This window comes from Anastrepha obliqua, chromosome 2, assembly GCF_027943255.1.
Source record: "Anastrepha obliqua isolate idAnaObli1 chromosome 2, idAnaObli1_1.0, whole genome shotgun sequence".
Lineage (NCBI taxonomy): Eukaryota > Metazoa > Arthropoda > Insecta > Diptera > Tephritidae > Anastrepha > Anastrepha obliqua.
The window spans coordinates 88,288,568-88,305,814 of record NC_072893.1 but is presented as its reverse complement, the minus strand read 5'-3'; the positions used below and the strand labels follow the sequence as shown (position 1 = coordinate 88,305,814).

The following is a 17,247-nucleotide window of genomic DNA, read 5'->3' as shown; positions in this document are numbered from 1 at the left end:
TTGCTTCACTCGTCTCGAAGATATGTTCACGATTTTAGCAATACAGCATGTTTAGTTTGTTTTTGAGAGGCATAAATAAGATAAGTGTTTTGCATGTTAGGCGATTTTCTGCTATCGAAAAAATAGATCAAAGAAGTTACATCAAATTTTGTGTAAAAATGGAATTAAGTGCTGAAAAACACTTGAAATGTTGACAGTGGTATACGGTGAGAGTACTCTGAGTCAAAAAAATGTTTCACGTGGTACAAGCTTTTCACAGAAGGTCGAGAAGATGTGAATGACGACGCTCGCTTTGGACGACCCAGCACATCAACAACCGATGAAAATGTTGAGAAAGTAAAGAAAATTGTTATGGAGAATCGTCGAATCACAATTGGGGAAGTTGCTGAGGCTGTCGGTATATCGGCATATCAGTTGGCTCATGCCATGCAATATTTTCGGAAATTTTGGGCATGAAGCGTATGGTAGCGAAGTTCCCAGATTTGCTTTAAAGTGTCATGGCCATATGGTTATGACATCGAAACCAAAGCCCAATCGTTCCAATGGAAGAGTCCAGGAGAGCCAAGACCAAAAACAGCACCCCAATTTACATAGTGCATCAGGAGTTCTTACCACAAGATCGTACGGTAAATAAGGAGTTGTGCGCCGTTTGTGTGAAGCAATACGAAAAACCGCCCGAAATTTTGGAAAAAAATCCATGGCTTTTGTATCATGATAATGCACCTGCTCACTCATCTTGGCTTATGAGAGATTATTTGGCCAGAAACAACACCGTTATCATGCCTCAGTAACCGTATTCACCGGACTGTGACTTTTTGCTGTTCCCAAGATTGAAGAAACCCATGAAAGGACGGCGTTTTGCGACGATTGAGGAGATAAGATAAAAACCGAATCGCTGAGAGAGCTCAAGGACATACCAAAAAGTGCATATCAGAACTGTTTCGAGGTTTCGGAAAACGCTGGCACAAGTACATTTTATCTGAGTTGGACAACTTTGAAGGAAGTAAAATAGAAATTTATAAATAAATAAATATTTTTTGGAAAAAATTAAAATTATCCTTACTTTTTGAACACACCTCGTATATTATTCTATAACAACAGCCAAATAAATTCAAGTTTCAAGTTTTTCGCAAAAATTTTAAATATTCAGAAAATTTTTGGGTGCATATGGGAAAAATGCTCAACACCGCCAACGGAAAAAATGAAAAAATCAACGAGAATTTTAAGCCACCTCAAACCTCCTGCACTTTATTATACTAGAATAACATTTGAAACCCTGAAATTGTCTGAATGCTTCAAAATGCTGCACAAGGTTTGAAAATTGGATTTACGGCTAGCGACAAACGAGACAAGTTCTTACGACAGTCGGTTCTACGTAACCGGAACGTCTCGGATTTATATCCGGCCAAGGACTGTCACTATAAGCCCCCGTTTCAAACTTATACAAAAATTTTAAAAAATAAACAACTCATCATCACAATTCTACGGTTTTTAATTAGAATGTCTAGAAACATTTTTCGCATGCAGTTTCATATATATATATATTTGGCGCCTACACTCTTTTTGGGAGTTTGGCCGAGGTCCTCCTCCTATTTGTGGCGTACGTCTTGATGTTGTTCCATAAATGAAGGCAGCTACAGTTTCAAGCCGACTCCGAACGGCAGATATTTTTTATTAGAAGCTTTTTCATCGCAGAAAAACACTCGGAGGTTTGCCATGGCCTGCCGAGAGGCGACCGCCATTAGAAAAAAACTTTTTCTTCATTTTGGTCTTTGACCGAGATTCATACATACGTTCTCTCTGAATTCCGAATGGTAGTCACGCACCAATCCATTCAGCTACGCCATCCGCCAAGCAGTTTCATAGCTTAAGGGGATCCTCTAGTTTCTTGGGTCGAAAATATCGAATTTTTTTTTTTCATAAATCACATTTACAACATGTGTTAAAAGTATGTGCTGAAGGATTTTTCGATATTCGAAGTGGCTCACAAGTTACGGCCTTGAACGGAGCAGGTATACTTAGCGCGCTCAACGCTGCGCGAACTTTGAAACGCGTTTTTCTCGAAACACTATTTTTCAAAATAGTGACCACGATATTTCAAAAACTACTGAACCGATCTTGTTCAAATATATACCTCATCTTTAATATATTATAAGCCAGCGATTGAACTAGGATTATCATGATTGCTTCGATAGTTTTTTTCCTATGAGCGAAAAAATTAAGAAAAAATAAGTAAAAAATAGAATTTAATTTTCAAAAGTGTATACAAAAATTAATTTTTCTAATTAAGAATTCATTCTAGTTCAATCGCTAGTCTTAAATATGAAGATTAAAATGTAGTTTGGTTTTTCGATTTCAGATAAGCCAAACAGCCGCAATCTTGGTCACCGTCAAGCACCTCTTTTACTTTATGTCTTCTTGTCGGCCACTATAACTTTTATTCTATTATATATTTTGTCTTCAAAAAATTTGTAGAGCTCATTTAAATGTTACTAAAGATTATGTGAACACAATGAGATTTATTATTTTGATCGTTTGCCCGTTAAAAATTATTGAAAAACCCGAAAAAAACAGACGAGAAACTAGAGGACCCCCTTAATACATTTTAGTGCAATAAAATGCTAGTTTGAAGTTGTTGGAAAATACCGTTGCGATTTTTATAATTTTTTCCTGTTAGTGTTGCGCATTACAAATGCACATTTTGCTACGGAAATATTTAAATGCGAAATGAGTCGGTTTTCTCTATTTGGTTTAGGTTTTTACCAACAGACCTCCTTTAGACAGTTTATCTTTGTTTTTCTCTGATATTTTCTGTAGTTCTGTTTTGATTTGACGAATAGACAAACTTACCGTATTTATCGACCTTTAGTGGCTTGTAATGTCAATAGGAACACGTATCGATGGTTACTTCTTCAAAACTTATTTATTGAACCTACACATCATCAACACTCATCATGCCTGTCAATTAATACTTTTTGTCTTTTACGAGTTTCTCCAACCACTTTTACTCAACAGCGCATTAAATGGCCTAAATTCCGCCAGCAATACATCCGACGCATTACGCACTCAAAACGCTTGCAACATACATACATACTATATATAACTATGGGTATTTTTACCTACAATGTATGCAAGCGAAGCAACTCCCACCAATGCCCATGAGCGTGTTGCTGTTGTTGCGGTTAACCGCGTGTCAAACAAACGTACAACGCACAGTAGCCGTGGTTATACTATACATGCATATGCACTATATTTGTATGTATGCATATACCTTTGTGTGTGCGCATATACATAAATAGTACGCCAATATTTCTAACATTGTCACCGTCACAACAATCAAAAAAAATTACTACACGCACCCACAACCACTGGAATATTTACGACTGTCAGACAGAGGGAAATAAATACATAGACAAAGTGTCACCAGCGTTAAAGTGAAGGAAATTATTAAAGAAACAGCGGTAAGACAAGCAAGCTGACGGTAATGCCAACTCTGCGGTGGCAACCTTTTTTTTATTATTATTACAATATAAATATTGATGGTTGGCATTTTATGAACATTCAAAAACGTGCCGTTTCCGCTTACCAGAGTTCAAGAAACTTTGCGCTGTGCTGCGTGTATGAAGTCATTTATGCCAAATATTACTAACGCAATTCAGCTCAAACTTTTCCCAGTAAATAGGCATGAAACTGTATGCGAATAGTTTTTAATTGGAATCTTATTTTGCTAATCGCTTGCAAAGCTTGCAAAGTGTAAAAATTTTCGAAATGATTGACGAGCAAAAAACATTCAATAACGGTGAGTAAAGAGGTGTCTAATTCTACCCGGCGCACGGTTCTAGTCATTCGGGTATTTTAACTTATTTTTATGTATACATTTAGGTTAGGTTAGGTTAGTCAGGTAGCTTGTTTAAGACAAGACACTCGGTGGGCCTAAGGCCCATTGTGATGCCTGCATTTGTTTTCCTTCCCCTAACTAAGTTGCTTAAAGCACTTAGATCTTTTTAAGAAGGTGACTAATCCATCCAGATGCATACATTTAAGATTTTACAAAATTTTAGCACTAACTACTTTATTGGCATTACGCTCGTTTTCTGATTTAACCAATAAAGTGAACTTTACTAACCGAACTGATAAACTATTCCTAACTTTAAAGAGTCCTTTAAATCTTTATTTCTTAACTGCCTCTCAAAAAGGTATTAGTTAGTTCCGAAACTAGAGCAAGGCTGGTGTAGAAACTCACCATTTTCTTCAAATAGTTTCAAAGCTGGCAGTGCCGGTAAGAGAAACCAGCCGTTTGTTGTTTACATCGTCTTCACTAATTCCACTTTACTTTAAATTTAATTACAGATTTTAAAGAGCACATCAATTTAATATTAATTAATTATTTTTATCCACCAGTGAGTTTTAGTGGTGAAAAACGATCTGTTTAATGAAGTGGTTCCAGAGTCCACTTTCCAATTTTTAAGCAATCATATTTCTTTGAACTCCTGAACATTGCTGTTGGATCAAGTTGGGCAATTAAATAATTTGCATGACTTCATTAACACGAGCCGACAAAATTAAGGAAAAATATTAAGTTTTGGTGGCTCAGACTTCCAATATATTTTAACCAAAAGTGCAAGAATCGCAATTTTGGCCTATATTTGAAGTTGTGCAATATCGTGATTTCTTTTTTTTTCTAAATAAAAAACAATCTTAAAAAATAATTTTTCGTATGTCGTTGAATTTTGCTCAATATTTTTTTCGGTAAAATGAGGCCAAGGGCAAAGTATTGGCAACGTAGAAAAGAAAGAATGAATTCGCCTTGTTTCATTCTGGGCTGACAGCCACCTGGCCACGGCGAAAGAAAAAAAAACAAATCAGCTGATTTACCGATACACCCTTTGATAGATTTGCCTTGGGTGAGGCATTTACAATTTTTTTAAATTTATCAATATTCAAAAACCTACTAAGAACTACGCAGATGTCATAAAGTCGACTATTATTTGATTAGCAGAAAAAAGATTTTGGAACAACGGCATTTGAAAGAATACTTTTATTTTAAGATAGGGTGTATGATGTGCACCGAGTCTCGACGAGATATCTCAATTCTTATTAATGTTATCGCTTGCACAGGCAGGGCTAAATCGATCCAGTTCTTTATTCTGAGTTTTTTGATGTACTATACATACTACACATACATACAGACATATGTACATATGGATGCGTCCACACCCGTCTCATTTCAGTTAGGCCATTACAAAGAAAAGTTATGTGCATTAATTCATTATACCCAGCGACGTAGTGTGCACGTGTATAAAAACCGTCGCTGGCCGCCCACCCGGCATACAAATTTACCAACTTTTAGCGACCGGACAATTTTGTAACTCGATCGTTATTCGAAGCGCAGAAAAGTAGTGATAAAATAAAAATATTGCAAAGTTGCAAGAAAAAATTATGAAATTATCGCTTAACCAACTGACGCACCTCTACAATAAATACCGTATTTTAATCGCAATTTTATTGCAGCATGACTCAGTGGATGGCTGCAAATTACCAAACACCAAAATTTACCGATTTTATATGCTTGTAGTTTTATGTATTTTATGCATATACATATTGATAAGGGAAGCTTTACTTACAAGGAAAAAATCGGAAGATTCATAATTTTTGCAAATAGCGTCGTACGTTTTGGACAAGCAACGGAGTAAGGTAAAAATTTCCTACACCAAACATTATTTTTTTATTTAGTAAAAAAGTTATTTGTGTGCAAAAGGTTTTGTTAGGAAATCATTACTCAATTTATTCTGCTGCAAGTGTTTCATCTCTTCACAATATTCACAACATTTTTCACGCTAACTTTTTATAAAAAAATTTTAACTTTTTAATCAGAAGCTTTGGAAACTTCTGGGCATGCAGTACCTGCATAGAAGTTTTTTATATGGAAGAAAATGCTCAAAATCGAATCCAAAAAGTATTGTTAAAAATCAACTCGACACTTGATTTAACTTAGTTACTACTATTTGACAAGCTCACACTTTGCAAAAATGTCCATGAAAAATACAGCAAAAATTGTAAAAAAATAAACTGGCTTAATTATGTGAGCACAAGTGTATGTATGTATGTAGTATACAAGAATACTCGTATTACTTAGCCTAAATAAAAATGTTAATTGCTTAAGCAATATTTTGAAAATTTTAACGAATGACGAGCGTGAAAACAAAATACCCAGCAGAAGTTAAATACAGAAATTTTTATAGCGGATTGAAATTTATATTTCGAATAATTTTTTTAAGTCACATGTTCATCAAAATCATCAAACATTTGGTATTGTACTATATATCTGCGTTACGTTACCACCTAAGCATAACTTCACAACCCACCTTCTACTAAATGTGTCATAGCATCTGTCAAATTTCTGTTTTGTCCCGTTTTCTCATGTGAGCAAATTGCTGTCTTAACATTTCATTTTCAAAATTGCATCATCAAATAAGTTCTCTGTATTCGGGCATGGAAATAGCGCGGTAAAATGAAAATTGGGTTGCCAAACTACGAAATTACAGTACTGGCAAGAAATTCGGTAAGGCAGATTTATTAACAGTGAAATTCGTGGTCTCCAACTGAAATTTCGGTTTTAACAGAGCTTTGTTAACATAATCTATGAAGGCTGTATGTATGGGATTCAAGACGAATAGACATTTAATAAGCAGTCAAGTTAACCTGCTTGCACTTGGACTGAAATCATAATGCCACGTTTACACTGACGTCATGAAACATATTTTCTAACGGTAGCTGCAAGGGCAAAATATATCATCATACATGGATATTGCATGTTAAGTAAATTTGAATACATTTATTACGAAATAAAAATATTTAGCGGTCATGTGTGTGGTAATGTGGGTGGCTGTAAACAATTTCGCGAATCTTCTATAAAATTTTGTTAAAATCTCAGCAATTCTGCTACACTAACCCCAAATTTATGGGCAAACTGCCCTTATTCCGTTTTATGAGTGAACATGAGCAACAACACATTTTTCGTTCCCACTGCGTTGGGTTTACCTTAGCAATATTCCCCAAACAACAAAACCCAATTCCTTAACAAAATGTACAATTTTTTTATTATTTAGAAGTCGTATTTTATAACACTTTAGCCAAAATACAGGTCCTCAATATAATTACTGCCTATGGAACTGCTTGGGAAATGTACAAATGACGTGAAATGCAAAAATTTTCGTTATCGTTAAAAACATTAAACCATCATTTTATTTAAAGATTAATTCAATCAATTTAGAACTTTGAACCTTTTCATTGTAAGAATCAAATAATTTTAATCTAATCTATTTACATACATCACACGAGTATATACTCGTATGAAGCCATCCACTTCAAAATGGTAATTCAATGAAGCAGTCAGGTGCTTTGGTCTGACCTCTATCAGGCACATGATATTGATGTTTTCACCATTTTGCTTGATTTTTACGCACATAAGTAGGTGTGTATGTGTGTACCTAATGGTTGTACACATAGCCCATAAAGTCTGCGTACACCTTACAAATATTTTTTAATTGAATAAAAACAGAATATAAATTTTCAATCATAAATTTCATCATATTTTTTCATCAATTATATTTTTTATGAAAAAGTTTTAGGGGTGCTTGGCGAATTCGATATTTCGATTCTTAATACTCGACAAGACCTACCAGAAAAATAACATCACGCCCAACGTATTTATATTTCATTCTCTTTTGTAGAATTATGTTAAACTTTGAACTCCCTACAGGGTATACGTATATGAAATCTGATTTCATACGCAAAGCGGAAGACAAATCTTAATCTGATAAGCGCTCTTTAGACTTAATTTGCTTATCTACACACAACAATCATTTGGAGCTAGACAAGTGACAGCTGAAATGTTTTGGCCATATCATGTCTAGCTTTGTCAAAAGAAGTAACCATTGTCAGAAGGAGAAATTCAATTTGTCAAACATTGGTATGAGATTTGTCTCGTGCTAAGTATGAATTTCTGAAATTTATATGTTGAAATAGAAGCAAACAAATATTTATAACACAGCAGGACGAAGCAAATACGTACCTGCGAGTGCTGCGAATATATATATATATATATATATATATATATATATACATGTATAAATATATATATATATATACATACTGACCACTGCACTAATGGGTGTTTGGCCGAACCTCTCCTCCTATATGTGAGGTGCCTCTTGATGTTGTTTCACAAATGGAGAGGCCTACAGTTTAAAGCCGACTAAGAACGGCAGATATTTTTTATTAGAAGCATTTTCATCGCAGAAATACACTCGGAGGTTTGCCATTGCCAGCCGAGGGGCGACCGCTATTAGAAAAAACTTTTTCTTTATTTTGGTGTTTCACCGAGATTCGAACCTACGTTCTCTTCGAATTCCGAATGGTAGTCACGCACCAACCCATTGAACTAGGGCGACCGAAATGCTGCGAAAATATAAGTAAATTTATGAGAAATACAACAGAATTTGTCGAGCCCAAAATGATTTCTAGCTACTGTATCACAAATTTTACTAAAATCAATATATATAAGTAAAAAATATTTGTGAAACGGTATTTAAATGCTTCTGACTTTTACAAAAATAAAACCGCTTTGTGGTAGTGAAGTCAAAGTCTACTGTAAATAAATTGAACACAACCCTCAACTTTTACTCAAAAAGTCAACTCGAAACGTAAAATCGGTAAAGCTGGTACTAAATCAGTCGGCAAACTATTAAAATTAAATACAATTTTTAGTTTTGTGTATTTTCGGGAAGCATAAGTTGTGTGATTTTTGTCTGAATACTTTATTGCAAAAACAAAGTTATTTTAAAAATATTGGACGTGATTGCGAAATTATTAACGATGCAATGTCAAAAATGTATCATAAACAGCTTCAAACTATTTGAGCTAAACGATGTCGACTTCTATACTCGGTACAAATTCAACAAAGCCACCATTGGTTTCATAATGCGCATGAAAATCCATATGAAAATACCATACACAACGTTCAGAATATAGAGATGGAGTCAACATCAGACCTTTAACCGGCTCTCAGCGATTTTGAAGGAAGCAGCTGATTGGTTAACGTAACCGGGGTAATGATAGCTTTTTGTTTACAAAAACAAAATGAGATTGTGTTGGTGATACACGAAAAGAATCAACGCAGTCCCCGCTCATATCACTTCGTAAATCAAGGATGATAGACTACCAGGTTTGGTCACACGAAGCAAAATGGTGAGAGTAACTTCGGCTGTCATGTCACCGGGAACTCGGCAGCAGAAATTTGCTCGCTCATTTCACACTTACTCACACACTCGTCCAACCAGTCCAGACGGCAACGATTTAATATGAGCGAAGACACTAGCACAGCAAATGTTCAATACTCTCCACTCGCTCTTCGTTTCTGCATTGGCGACAGAAGAAATCACAGGGAAACTACATATGCTTTCGTGTGTACCCATTAGGCAGGGCCCGGTGGTAATACCCACCACTGCACTAATGGAAGGCGGATCTAGATTTATAAGGTCCCTAGTTCTGTGTTCTCTCTTTCTAGGCCAGGCTAGACCAGTCTAGTCACCTCATAAAAGGGTTCCGTGGTCCACCTACTGTTGACCTACGCGATGTACACCGACCTGATCCAGAGTTTGCTTGAGGATAAAGGGATGCCCAGATACTCGGCACACTTCTCCGATTTAAGATGCCTGTGTCCAGGGATCCAGATAACGTTCATGATACGCCGCAAAGCCATCTCACGTAGAATAGCCCTACATTAAAGTTCTACTGTGGAAAAAGTATGATTGCAGTGTAGAGATTGTATGGCTATTGACTGTTAGGGTAGATAGCGATCTGTTGTGCTACAACTGGCAAGTTCCTGACCCACAACGCGTCTTCTTCTATAGCACAGCTTGAAAGACATAGCAGTAAATAAGTGTAATTTAGTTCACTATATGTTCCCAGTAGAGTTCCGAGAATTTTGGATTGCTCAAATCTGATTGCGATGCAATTAACCCGATTTTTGCCATAGATATCTATGCGAAAAAGGACTAGAGTCTGAAGAGCTTTGATGGGGGTAGAAGGCAGCGCTCTTGTGATAAGCATGGATGTTGACCTCTGTACCCGTTCCAGTTTGCTCTTGGAATCATTTTTCCCAACTTTACCCACCAAATAGTGACCTCGTGGTAGAGGAAGCGCAGTGTACAACCAGTTTACAGTTTTAAGCCCCATATTTTATTTACCTATAGATTTGCATACATATTTTTAGTTATGATAGATCCTCGTTCATGGCAAAAGATTGTAGACATTTTTTTATTTTTGCGTGTCGCTTATAAGATGGCAAGCCAATTTATCAACAATATTACACTAAACAGTAATAAATTTAAAAAAAAACTAATTAATTTAATTGAATTTAATTCAATATATGTGGAGCACATTTATATTAAACAATTTAATAACTTCAATAGCTGTAATTCACCATTTTAGAGTGCTCCGTAAGAAGGTGTTTGATAAACAAACAAAATGATAACGGGGAGCGGGTTAGCGTATGGTGTGAAATGGACTGCTGGGGTTCTGATTGACACTCAGCGGTTGGTTGAATGCACGGGCGGTTAACGTAACAAATGCGAATAACGATGAAAGTGCAACTGATATTCACATATCGCACACAGCTGCTAGATAAAGATTAGGTACAAAATACAATGTTTGTACGTAAGAGTACGTGATTGTTGCTTGCATGGGTACAGCTGGCGTTGGCATAATCAAGCCGCTTTTTTATACGTTGCATATTTGTACTTTTGCACTTTTGTATGTGCGTTATTTGCGTTCAGTACGATTGCGTGCATACATATGTACATACATATACATAAGTATATTTTATTTGATTTTTTCTTAGTTCAACAATATTTTGTATTGTACTCGCATTGCGTAGCATTTATCATAAAGCAATTTTAAAGACCTTGACTTGTTGGTTAGCATTTTATAACTTTGCGTTTATGCCTTTTAATGCTATACACAAAAGCACAATAAAGTGAACAATGCAATCAACAACCAACATTGAGTCCAAACAGGCGACTTTGAAAGGAGGCACTCACAAATACTTGGCGACTCAAGTCAATTAATCGGATCAAAAGGCATGGCTGCTATTGGAATGCAAGTGCAGTCGTTCATGCCACTATTTATCTGTGGTGTGTTTGTGAAAATCGTTGCTTGCACCAATCCGCTGATCCCCCGCATACGACTGGTGCAAACACATTCATTATTCAAGACGTAAGCGCCGCCATAAAAATGCATGAGTACTTCTGTGATAATATTCAATAAATATAAATGCGACACTGTCGGATAAAAGACGCTTTGAAGTGGTGCACTTGGATATTTGCATCGCTGCGCTTCGACGAGAACGAACAATGCAGCTCAGTCACAACTAGGCACTTTGGCAACTAGATCACCCTTTGACGCCCACACCCCTCCCTTCTACGCAGTCAGCCAAGTGTGTGCTCTTATTGAGTTACAATCGGGCTCAAGAGTATACAATAATGTAGAGAGCGCATGTATGTATGTATGTGTGTACATACATAAATTGACAAATGATACTCAATGCCTTCAACTCTTCTCACCCAGCACCTCTGCTTCTACATATTCGTATGCAATAAAGATTTGCAGCTGTGCAATAAAATGAAAATTTAAAAAAGGAATTCAGTCGATTATTCAAATCACTGCAAGTGTTCTGGTAGAAAACTATATAGGCTAGAATACTGCTTGAATAAAAGTTTTCTTTACTCTAGGTTTGATCTTTAAAATCATATTATATTTTTGAAAAGGACGTTGCTAATCTGTTCAAAAACTCGGTAAATAAATAAATGACATATGGACATAAGAATATGTGCACATAAGAATATTCAAATGCATACAATGGTGAGAAAATTATATGATCACGTTCTTCTTTTATTTTCATTTTCACATTTATTTGTTCTGCAGTCATTCTTTACTGGAATTCATTATAAAATTTGGCATGTTGCCGTGAACAGGAAATGCATGCCGTTGATGTGAGACAAAGTCTCGAAGCATGAGTTGTAAATTGGCAAATAGTCTCAATACCGATCAAACCTTGCACTAACTTATTCAACTTTATGCCACTAAGAAATCAGGGGCTTAAAAATAAAGGTGATTCTGCTGAATGTTGAACGTGGAGCTGTATACTACGATTTACATTGTGTAAATGTATATCGCCACTTTGAAAAAAGTCCTCGCACTTAAAAAAAAAGAGCCATGAACCGGTTAAGCCAACCTCCTTTGCTACTGAAGTGACAGCACTTGTCCGGATATATGTATGTAAATATGAGGACTTTTGGTGGGATACGGTACACTAGACAGAGCTAGTTTACTGGGCGGCAGCCCTTGGTCGGGAAAAACCCGAGTCATTCCGGTAACGTAGAACCGGCTGCCATGGGAATGTGGGTAACGGACTTTTGGTAACGTAGATCCACTGACCTTCATATAATTTTTTTTTTCAGCTGGGACGTTATTTTTATAATTGTTCTTATTTTTATTTCCAACACTACATATATAAGGAATACACACGCATATTTGCCTTCCATGTACGCCATTGAGCTTGACAGTTTACATGCGTTCCATCCAGCAATAGTAGAAAATGCACATTGCTCCTTACTTGTGCACTAACTAACGGTTTTTGCGTATGTAGGAACTGCATTTGTCAATTATTGGAGCAAAGAAAGGATCAGCATGTGGGGCATGAAAAGCGACTACGTTCTGTTGCCAAGTTAGCGCAGCAAAAGTCGTTGCCGGAATTAATGCACAATAGCGCGAAAGCATCGAAATGGAAATATTTGCGGTAAAAGCTGAATGAAGTTCATATCCTGACTTCGTTTTCTTTACACACCACCCAAAACAGGGCAGGGCGGTCTTTGGATTTAAGAGCACACAAATCCATCCCCAGCCATCAGCGAAGACTGAATACACTTAGGGACACTCGACACAATTCAAACAAAATTTATTTATATACATATAAAAGCCACCCCAGTTGAGAGTAAACTACCAACTTTAGGTACACAATTGCGCTTTTAATGCCTTACTTAAGCTTTTTATATTGCATTTCAGTTTCCTTTTATATCATTTTCTTTAAATTTTATTTTATTTTAACAGGACACTCCTTTAAAGCAGTCATTAATAAATGAAGGTAGAGCCGGCACCGGTTGTGCATAGCAAAGGACACTGTATACTCTCATGGCTGCGCGACGCCGAACAGCGCAGTTCGACGCCACATCCCATCAGTCATTGGGTGACCTCGCCCTCAGTTTGCGCATCAGACGTCTGTTCTACCTCTACTGTGTACCACTATCTTCACCGAAACAGCAACATGACTCATCAATTGTTCCTACATTTAGAATGCCAATTTGGTGTAATATATATATATATATATTTTTTTTTTTTTCAAACAAAACAGATTTTTAATTTTTGACTCCCCCAGGCAATAAAAAAAACACTTGTGCAAACAACATGCCGACTGCAAACGAAGCGGCAACGCACATACAACGCTGGCGTCAAAAACAGCGACTTCTGCTGCCATCCCACAAACATTTCCTTTTCAAGCATTTTCTTTGTGGGGGGCGCTTTGTCTTTTTTCGTTTACTTACTTCTGTAAATTTTTCCAATATTTCCGCCTTTTCATCCGCTGATAAGGTTTTTGTAAATTTGTTTAAAACCGACATTTTACGTATCTATAATTTGTTTTTAGTTATCAACTTTTTCGCGAGATTATTGTAGTGTGAAATTCTTTGCCACCAACGAGCTTCTTGAATCACTAAACTGCTTTTCCTCTTTTCTACTTCTTCGCCGACAATGAAGACTACGACTGCGACTGCGGCAACAACGGCAACGGCAACAGCGACGTTCTTTCTTCCGCTTGTACGTATACGTATTTGAGTCTCTTTACAACCACACTCACAACACTCGGAACTTTCAGATTCTGAATTATATTTCGCGACTTCACTTATTAGGAAATTATTTTATTCTATTCGTGCTTTTGTTTCAATATACCTCAAATTGGGTACGCGCTTTAATGCACTTTTCTTTTTTGTAAACGTCTTCTACTTAAAATTCACTCAAAGAACACAAATAAAACAACTGAAACGTGTATATTTGTTGATTTTTTTTCTTGAGTGTATGTTGAAGGGCGGGCGACAAGTAGCGTTTCTTTCCTATCTGATTTTGCGAACTTGAATAAATTGAACCACACTGCTTCACAACTTGCGAAAGAATGCAAAGTGAAATCAGCGTTTAATTTTCATTTTCGTTTTGAGCAAGACTTCGACAACAGCAGGGATGATTTGAAGCTCAAACAACGAAGGTATCAAATTTGTAATGTATTATATTGTGAATCTGGCTTGCCGATTTCAAATTTAGTCCAATAATTAAACGGAAACGACAAATGTTTTTTGAGTGAGGTCAAGAAAAGCAAAAACTCAGTTTGAAAAAACATGCTTAAGAAGTGCTCACGAAAATTTGGTACAAGCTTGTTAATGGCAATACGCAGTTTATAAACAATTTCTTGCTATTGCTACTAACATTTCAACTTTCTGATATGCTTTCTCTTTTTTCAATCTATATCCGATTATTTCGTTAGAGATTCCGATTAAAAGAAACGCATTTGACTGACAAAAATCAGCTGACTCCACTTTTACCATAAGGTTATTCCAACACAACAGCAATGTAAGCCACGGGTGATAGAATAGAAAAGTGTGCATTCAACGTTCCGCTACCTTTCTTGGTTTGAGTTTGAGATAAAACCACTTTGATCTTATTGGTTAGATATTTTGGTTCACAAATTTTCCATTTAAGTAACTTCTGGTTACTTTTGGTTGCATATATTTACGGTATAGTTTACTAATATCTTTTGATAACCTAATAAATATTTTGTATTTTACAATTTTACAGGGCACACACTTCTAATCTCTCATTATCAAATGTCTCTGTCTAGAAAAACAATTGCGTCAACATTTACTGGACGTTTTCTTCTGAACTCTATATGCTGCTTAAAAGTTTCATTAATAGAAAATCATAACCGCACAATTGGCATAAGTGTGGCAACAGTATGGCATGCCAAAGCGAATTGAGTACCGTAGGTGGCGCCTTGCATAACCAGTTGCCTTTTTCGCGATTTTGACAAGTCTGACGTCAGCTCCCTTCCCAATACATGCTAGTTAGAGATATTATATATGTATTAAAAACAGAGAGGCGGCCGCCATAGCTGAATGGGTTGGTGCGTGACTACCATTCGGAATTCACAGAGAGAACGTTGATTCGAATCTCGGTGAAACACCAAAATTAAGAAAAACATTTTTCTAATAGCGGTCACCCCTCGGCAGGCAATGGCAAACCTCCGAGTGTATTTCTGCCATGAAAAAGCTCTTCATAAAAATATCTGCCGTTTGGAGTCGGCTTGAAACTGTACGTCCCTCCATTTGTGGAACAACATCAAGACGCACACCACAAATAGGAGGAGGAGCCCGGCGAAACACCCAAAAGGGGTGTACGCGCCAATTATATATATGTATATATTAAAAAAACCGCAACTTAATTTTTTGGGATTTTGAGAGTCGGGTAACGTCAGCGCTGCAGATATAAGAACACAAAAAATGAAGTTAACTGTTTTATTTGTTAATTTCATATGTTTGACAATTTCCATTGATTTCGCTTTCTCGTCTCATTATCTGCATTACTGACGTCATAGCGAATTCGGAAGGCGCATTCAATTTATTCTCACATGGAAGTGCCGTTGCTCTACCGAAGTCACCTTCTATCAATTCGCCTTGCTTTTTAACTTCGTCAGATTATTTTTCTTTTTGCAATCCATTGCAACTTTTGTTCCAATTGTTCCTTCGCATATTTGACGCCTGTGTGTTGAAATTATTTTTCCGGAAAATTTGTGGAAGTGCTTGTTGGATAGAATACGCGCTAACACACCAATTTTATACATACTTAATCAACCAATTACCAAAATTTAATGGAAAAAGTTGCAAATAAATAAAACAAAATATGACTACGTGACCTCGTCATGAGAAGCGTTCAAAACTGGTGTAGAGCGTCGGGGTAGTGAAGTGTGAAAGTTTTGCGTAATTGTTGCACTTTAATTTATATAAAGACAGAAGAAAAATAATTGTTTAAAGCTAAGACATTTTGAAAGCAACAAACAAACATCGGAACGGTTTAAGAAGAAGTCAACATAATATTTTGCTCGATTATTAAAACATAAAAAATAGTGGTTGCCATGAATAATGGTGGGTTTAGTACAGGAGAGGAGGACTCTCGTGATGGGCACAGTACGTGTTGCCTTATCGACGACGATGAGCGCTGCCGAAATCCAGCGGGGAATGCGAGATATAGCAAACGTATACAAAAAACAGTACAACAAAAACGGCTGAAACTACGTAATGACCCCACCGCGGAACGCATTTACATCTGTGAATACCACAAGTGCCAGATACAGTCTGCGCGCAGCAAACGTCGACGCAAGGATTCTGAAGAAGATAGTAATGAGACAGACAACGAAATGCAGGATACCATGCCCGATCTCTATTCTCTACAAGTGAACACCTTGAGACGCTACAAACGTCACTATAAAGTGCAAACCAGACCCGGCATGAAACGGCAGCAGTTGGCCGATGTGAGTATATTTCGAGTGTTTTTAAAAATTCTAATTTAACTCTGTGTGTGTTTTTTTGTTTTTAGGCAATCGTAAAGCATTTCAAAACGATTCCAATCAAAGAGAAGGAAATCATCACCTACTTTGTGTATATGGTGAAAACCAATTCGAATAAGCTGGATCAGAAAAATGGCATTGGCAATGACACAACCTGAGGAAAACGGAGTTAGGTCTCCAGGTATTTGGTGATTTAGTGCTATTTTCCTTCAACATTTAAGCCGGCAATAACAGCAGCATCATCAAAAACTTAGTGTATAAAGTTTGCTTCATGTAAATGTACTTAGTTTTAAGTCAACATTGATCATCGTGTTATTGTTTACTTCATTTTGAAAACTAGAATTATGCAGTTAATCTATAATAAAAGGGTTATGTAAATAATTCTTTTAATTTTATGTGCGTAAGTATATTTATAGAAATGTAAAAAGTTAACTACACAACTCTGTTGAATAAAGAAAGTGATTGTTAAATTTTTGCAATACTAATTAAATACTAAACAGACGTTTTTTTCACACTTGGTA

General features: G+C 36.4%; 2 protein-coding genes across 2 annotated transcripts in view; one reads left to right on the top strand and one right to left on the bottom strand.

The window, feature by feature from the left end:
* Positions 1 to 14,271, bottom strand: part of LOC129237544 (plastin-3) — a 61,884-nt gene extending 47,613 nt beyond the window's left edge. Inside the window, exon 1 of the mRNA XM_054872358.1 lies at positions 13,662 to 14,271. Coding sequence (XP_054728333.1) covers positions 13,662 to 13,736 — 75 coding nt within the window. The 5' untranslated portion in view covers positions 13,737 to 14,271. The remainder of the gene's footprint in view (positions 1 to 13,661) is intronic.
* A 1,554-nt stretch (positions 14,272 to 15,825) lies between these two features.
* LOC129239151 (histone deacetylase complex subunit SAP30 homolog) lies at positions 15,826 to 17,177 on the top strand. Its single transcript, XM_054874482.1, has 2 exons — positions 15,826 to 16,690; positions 16,756 to 17,177. The coding sequence occupies exons 1-2, from the start codon at positions 16,295 to 16,297 to the stop codon at positions 16,882 to 16,884; spliced, it is 525 nt and encodes a 174-aa protein (XP_054730457.1). The 5' UTR covers positions 15,826 to 16,294; the 3' UTR covers positions 16,885 to 17,177.
* The last annotated feature ends 70 nt before the right edge of the window (positions 17,178 to 17,247 follow it).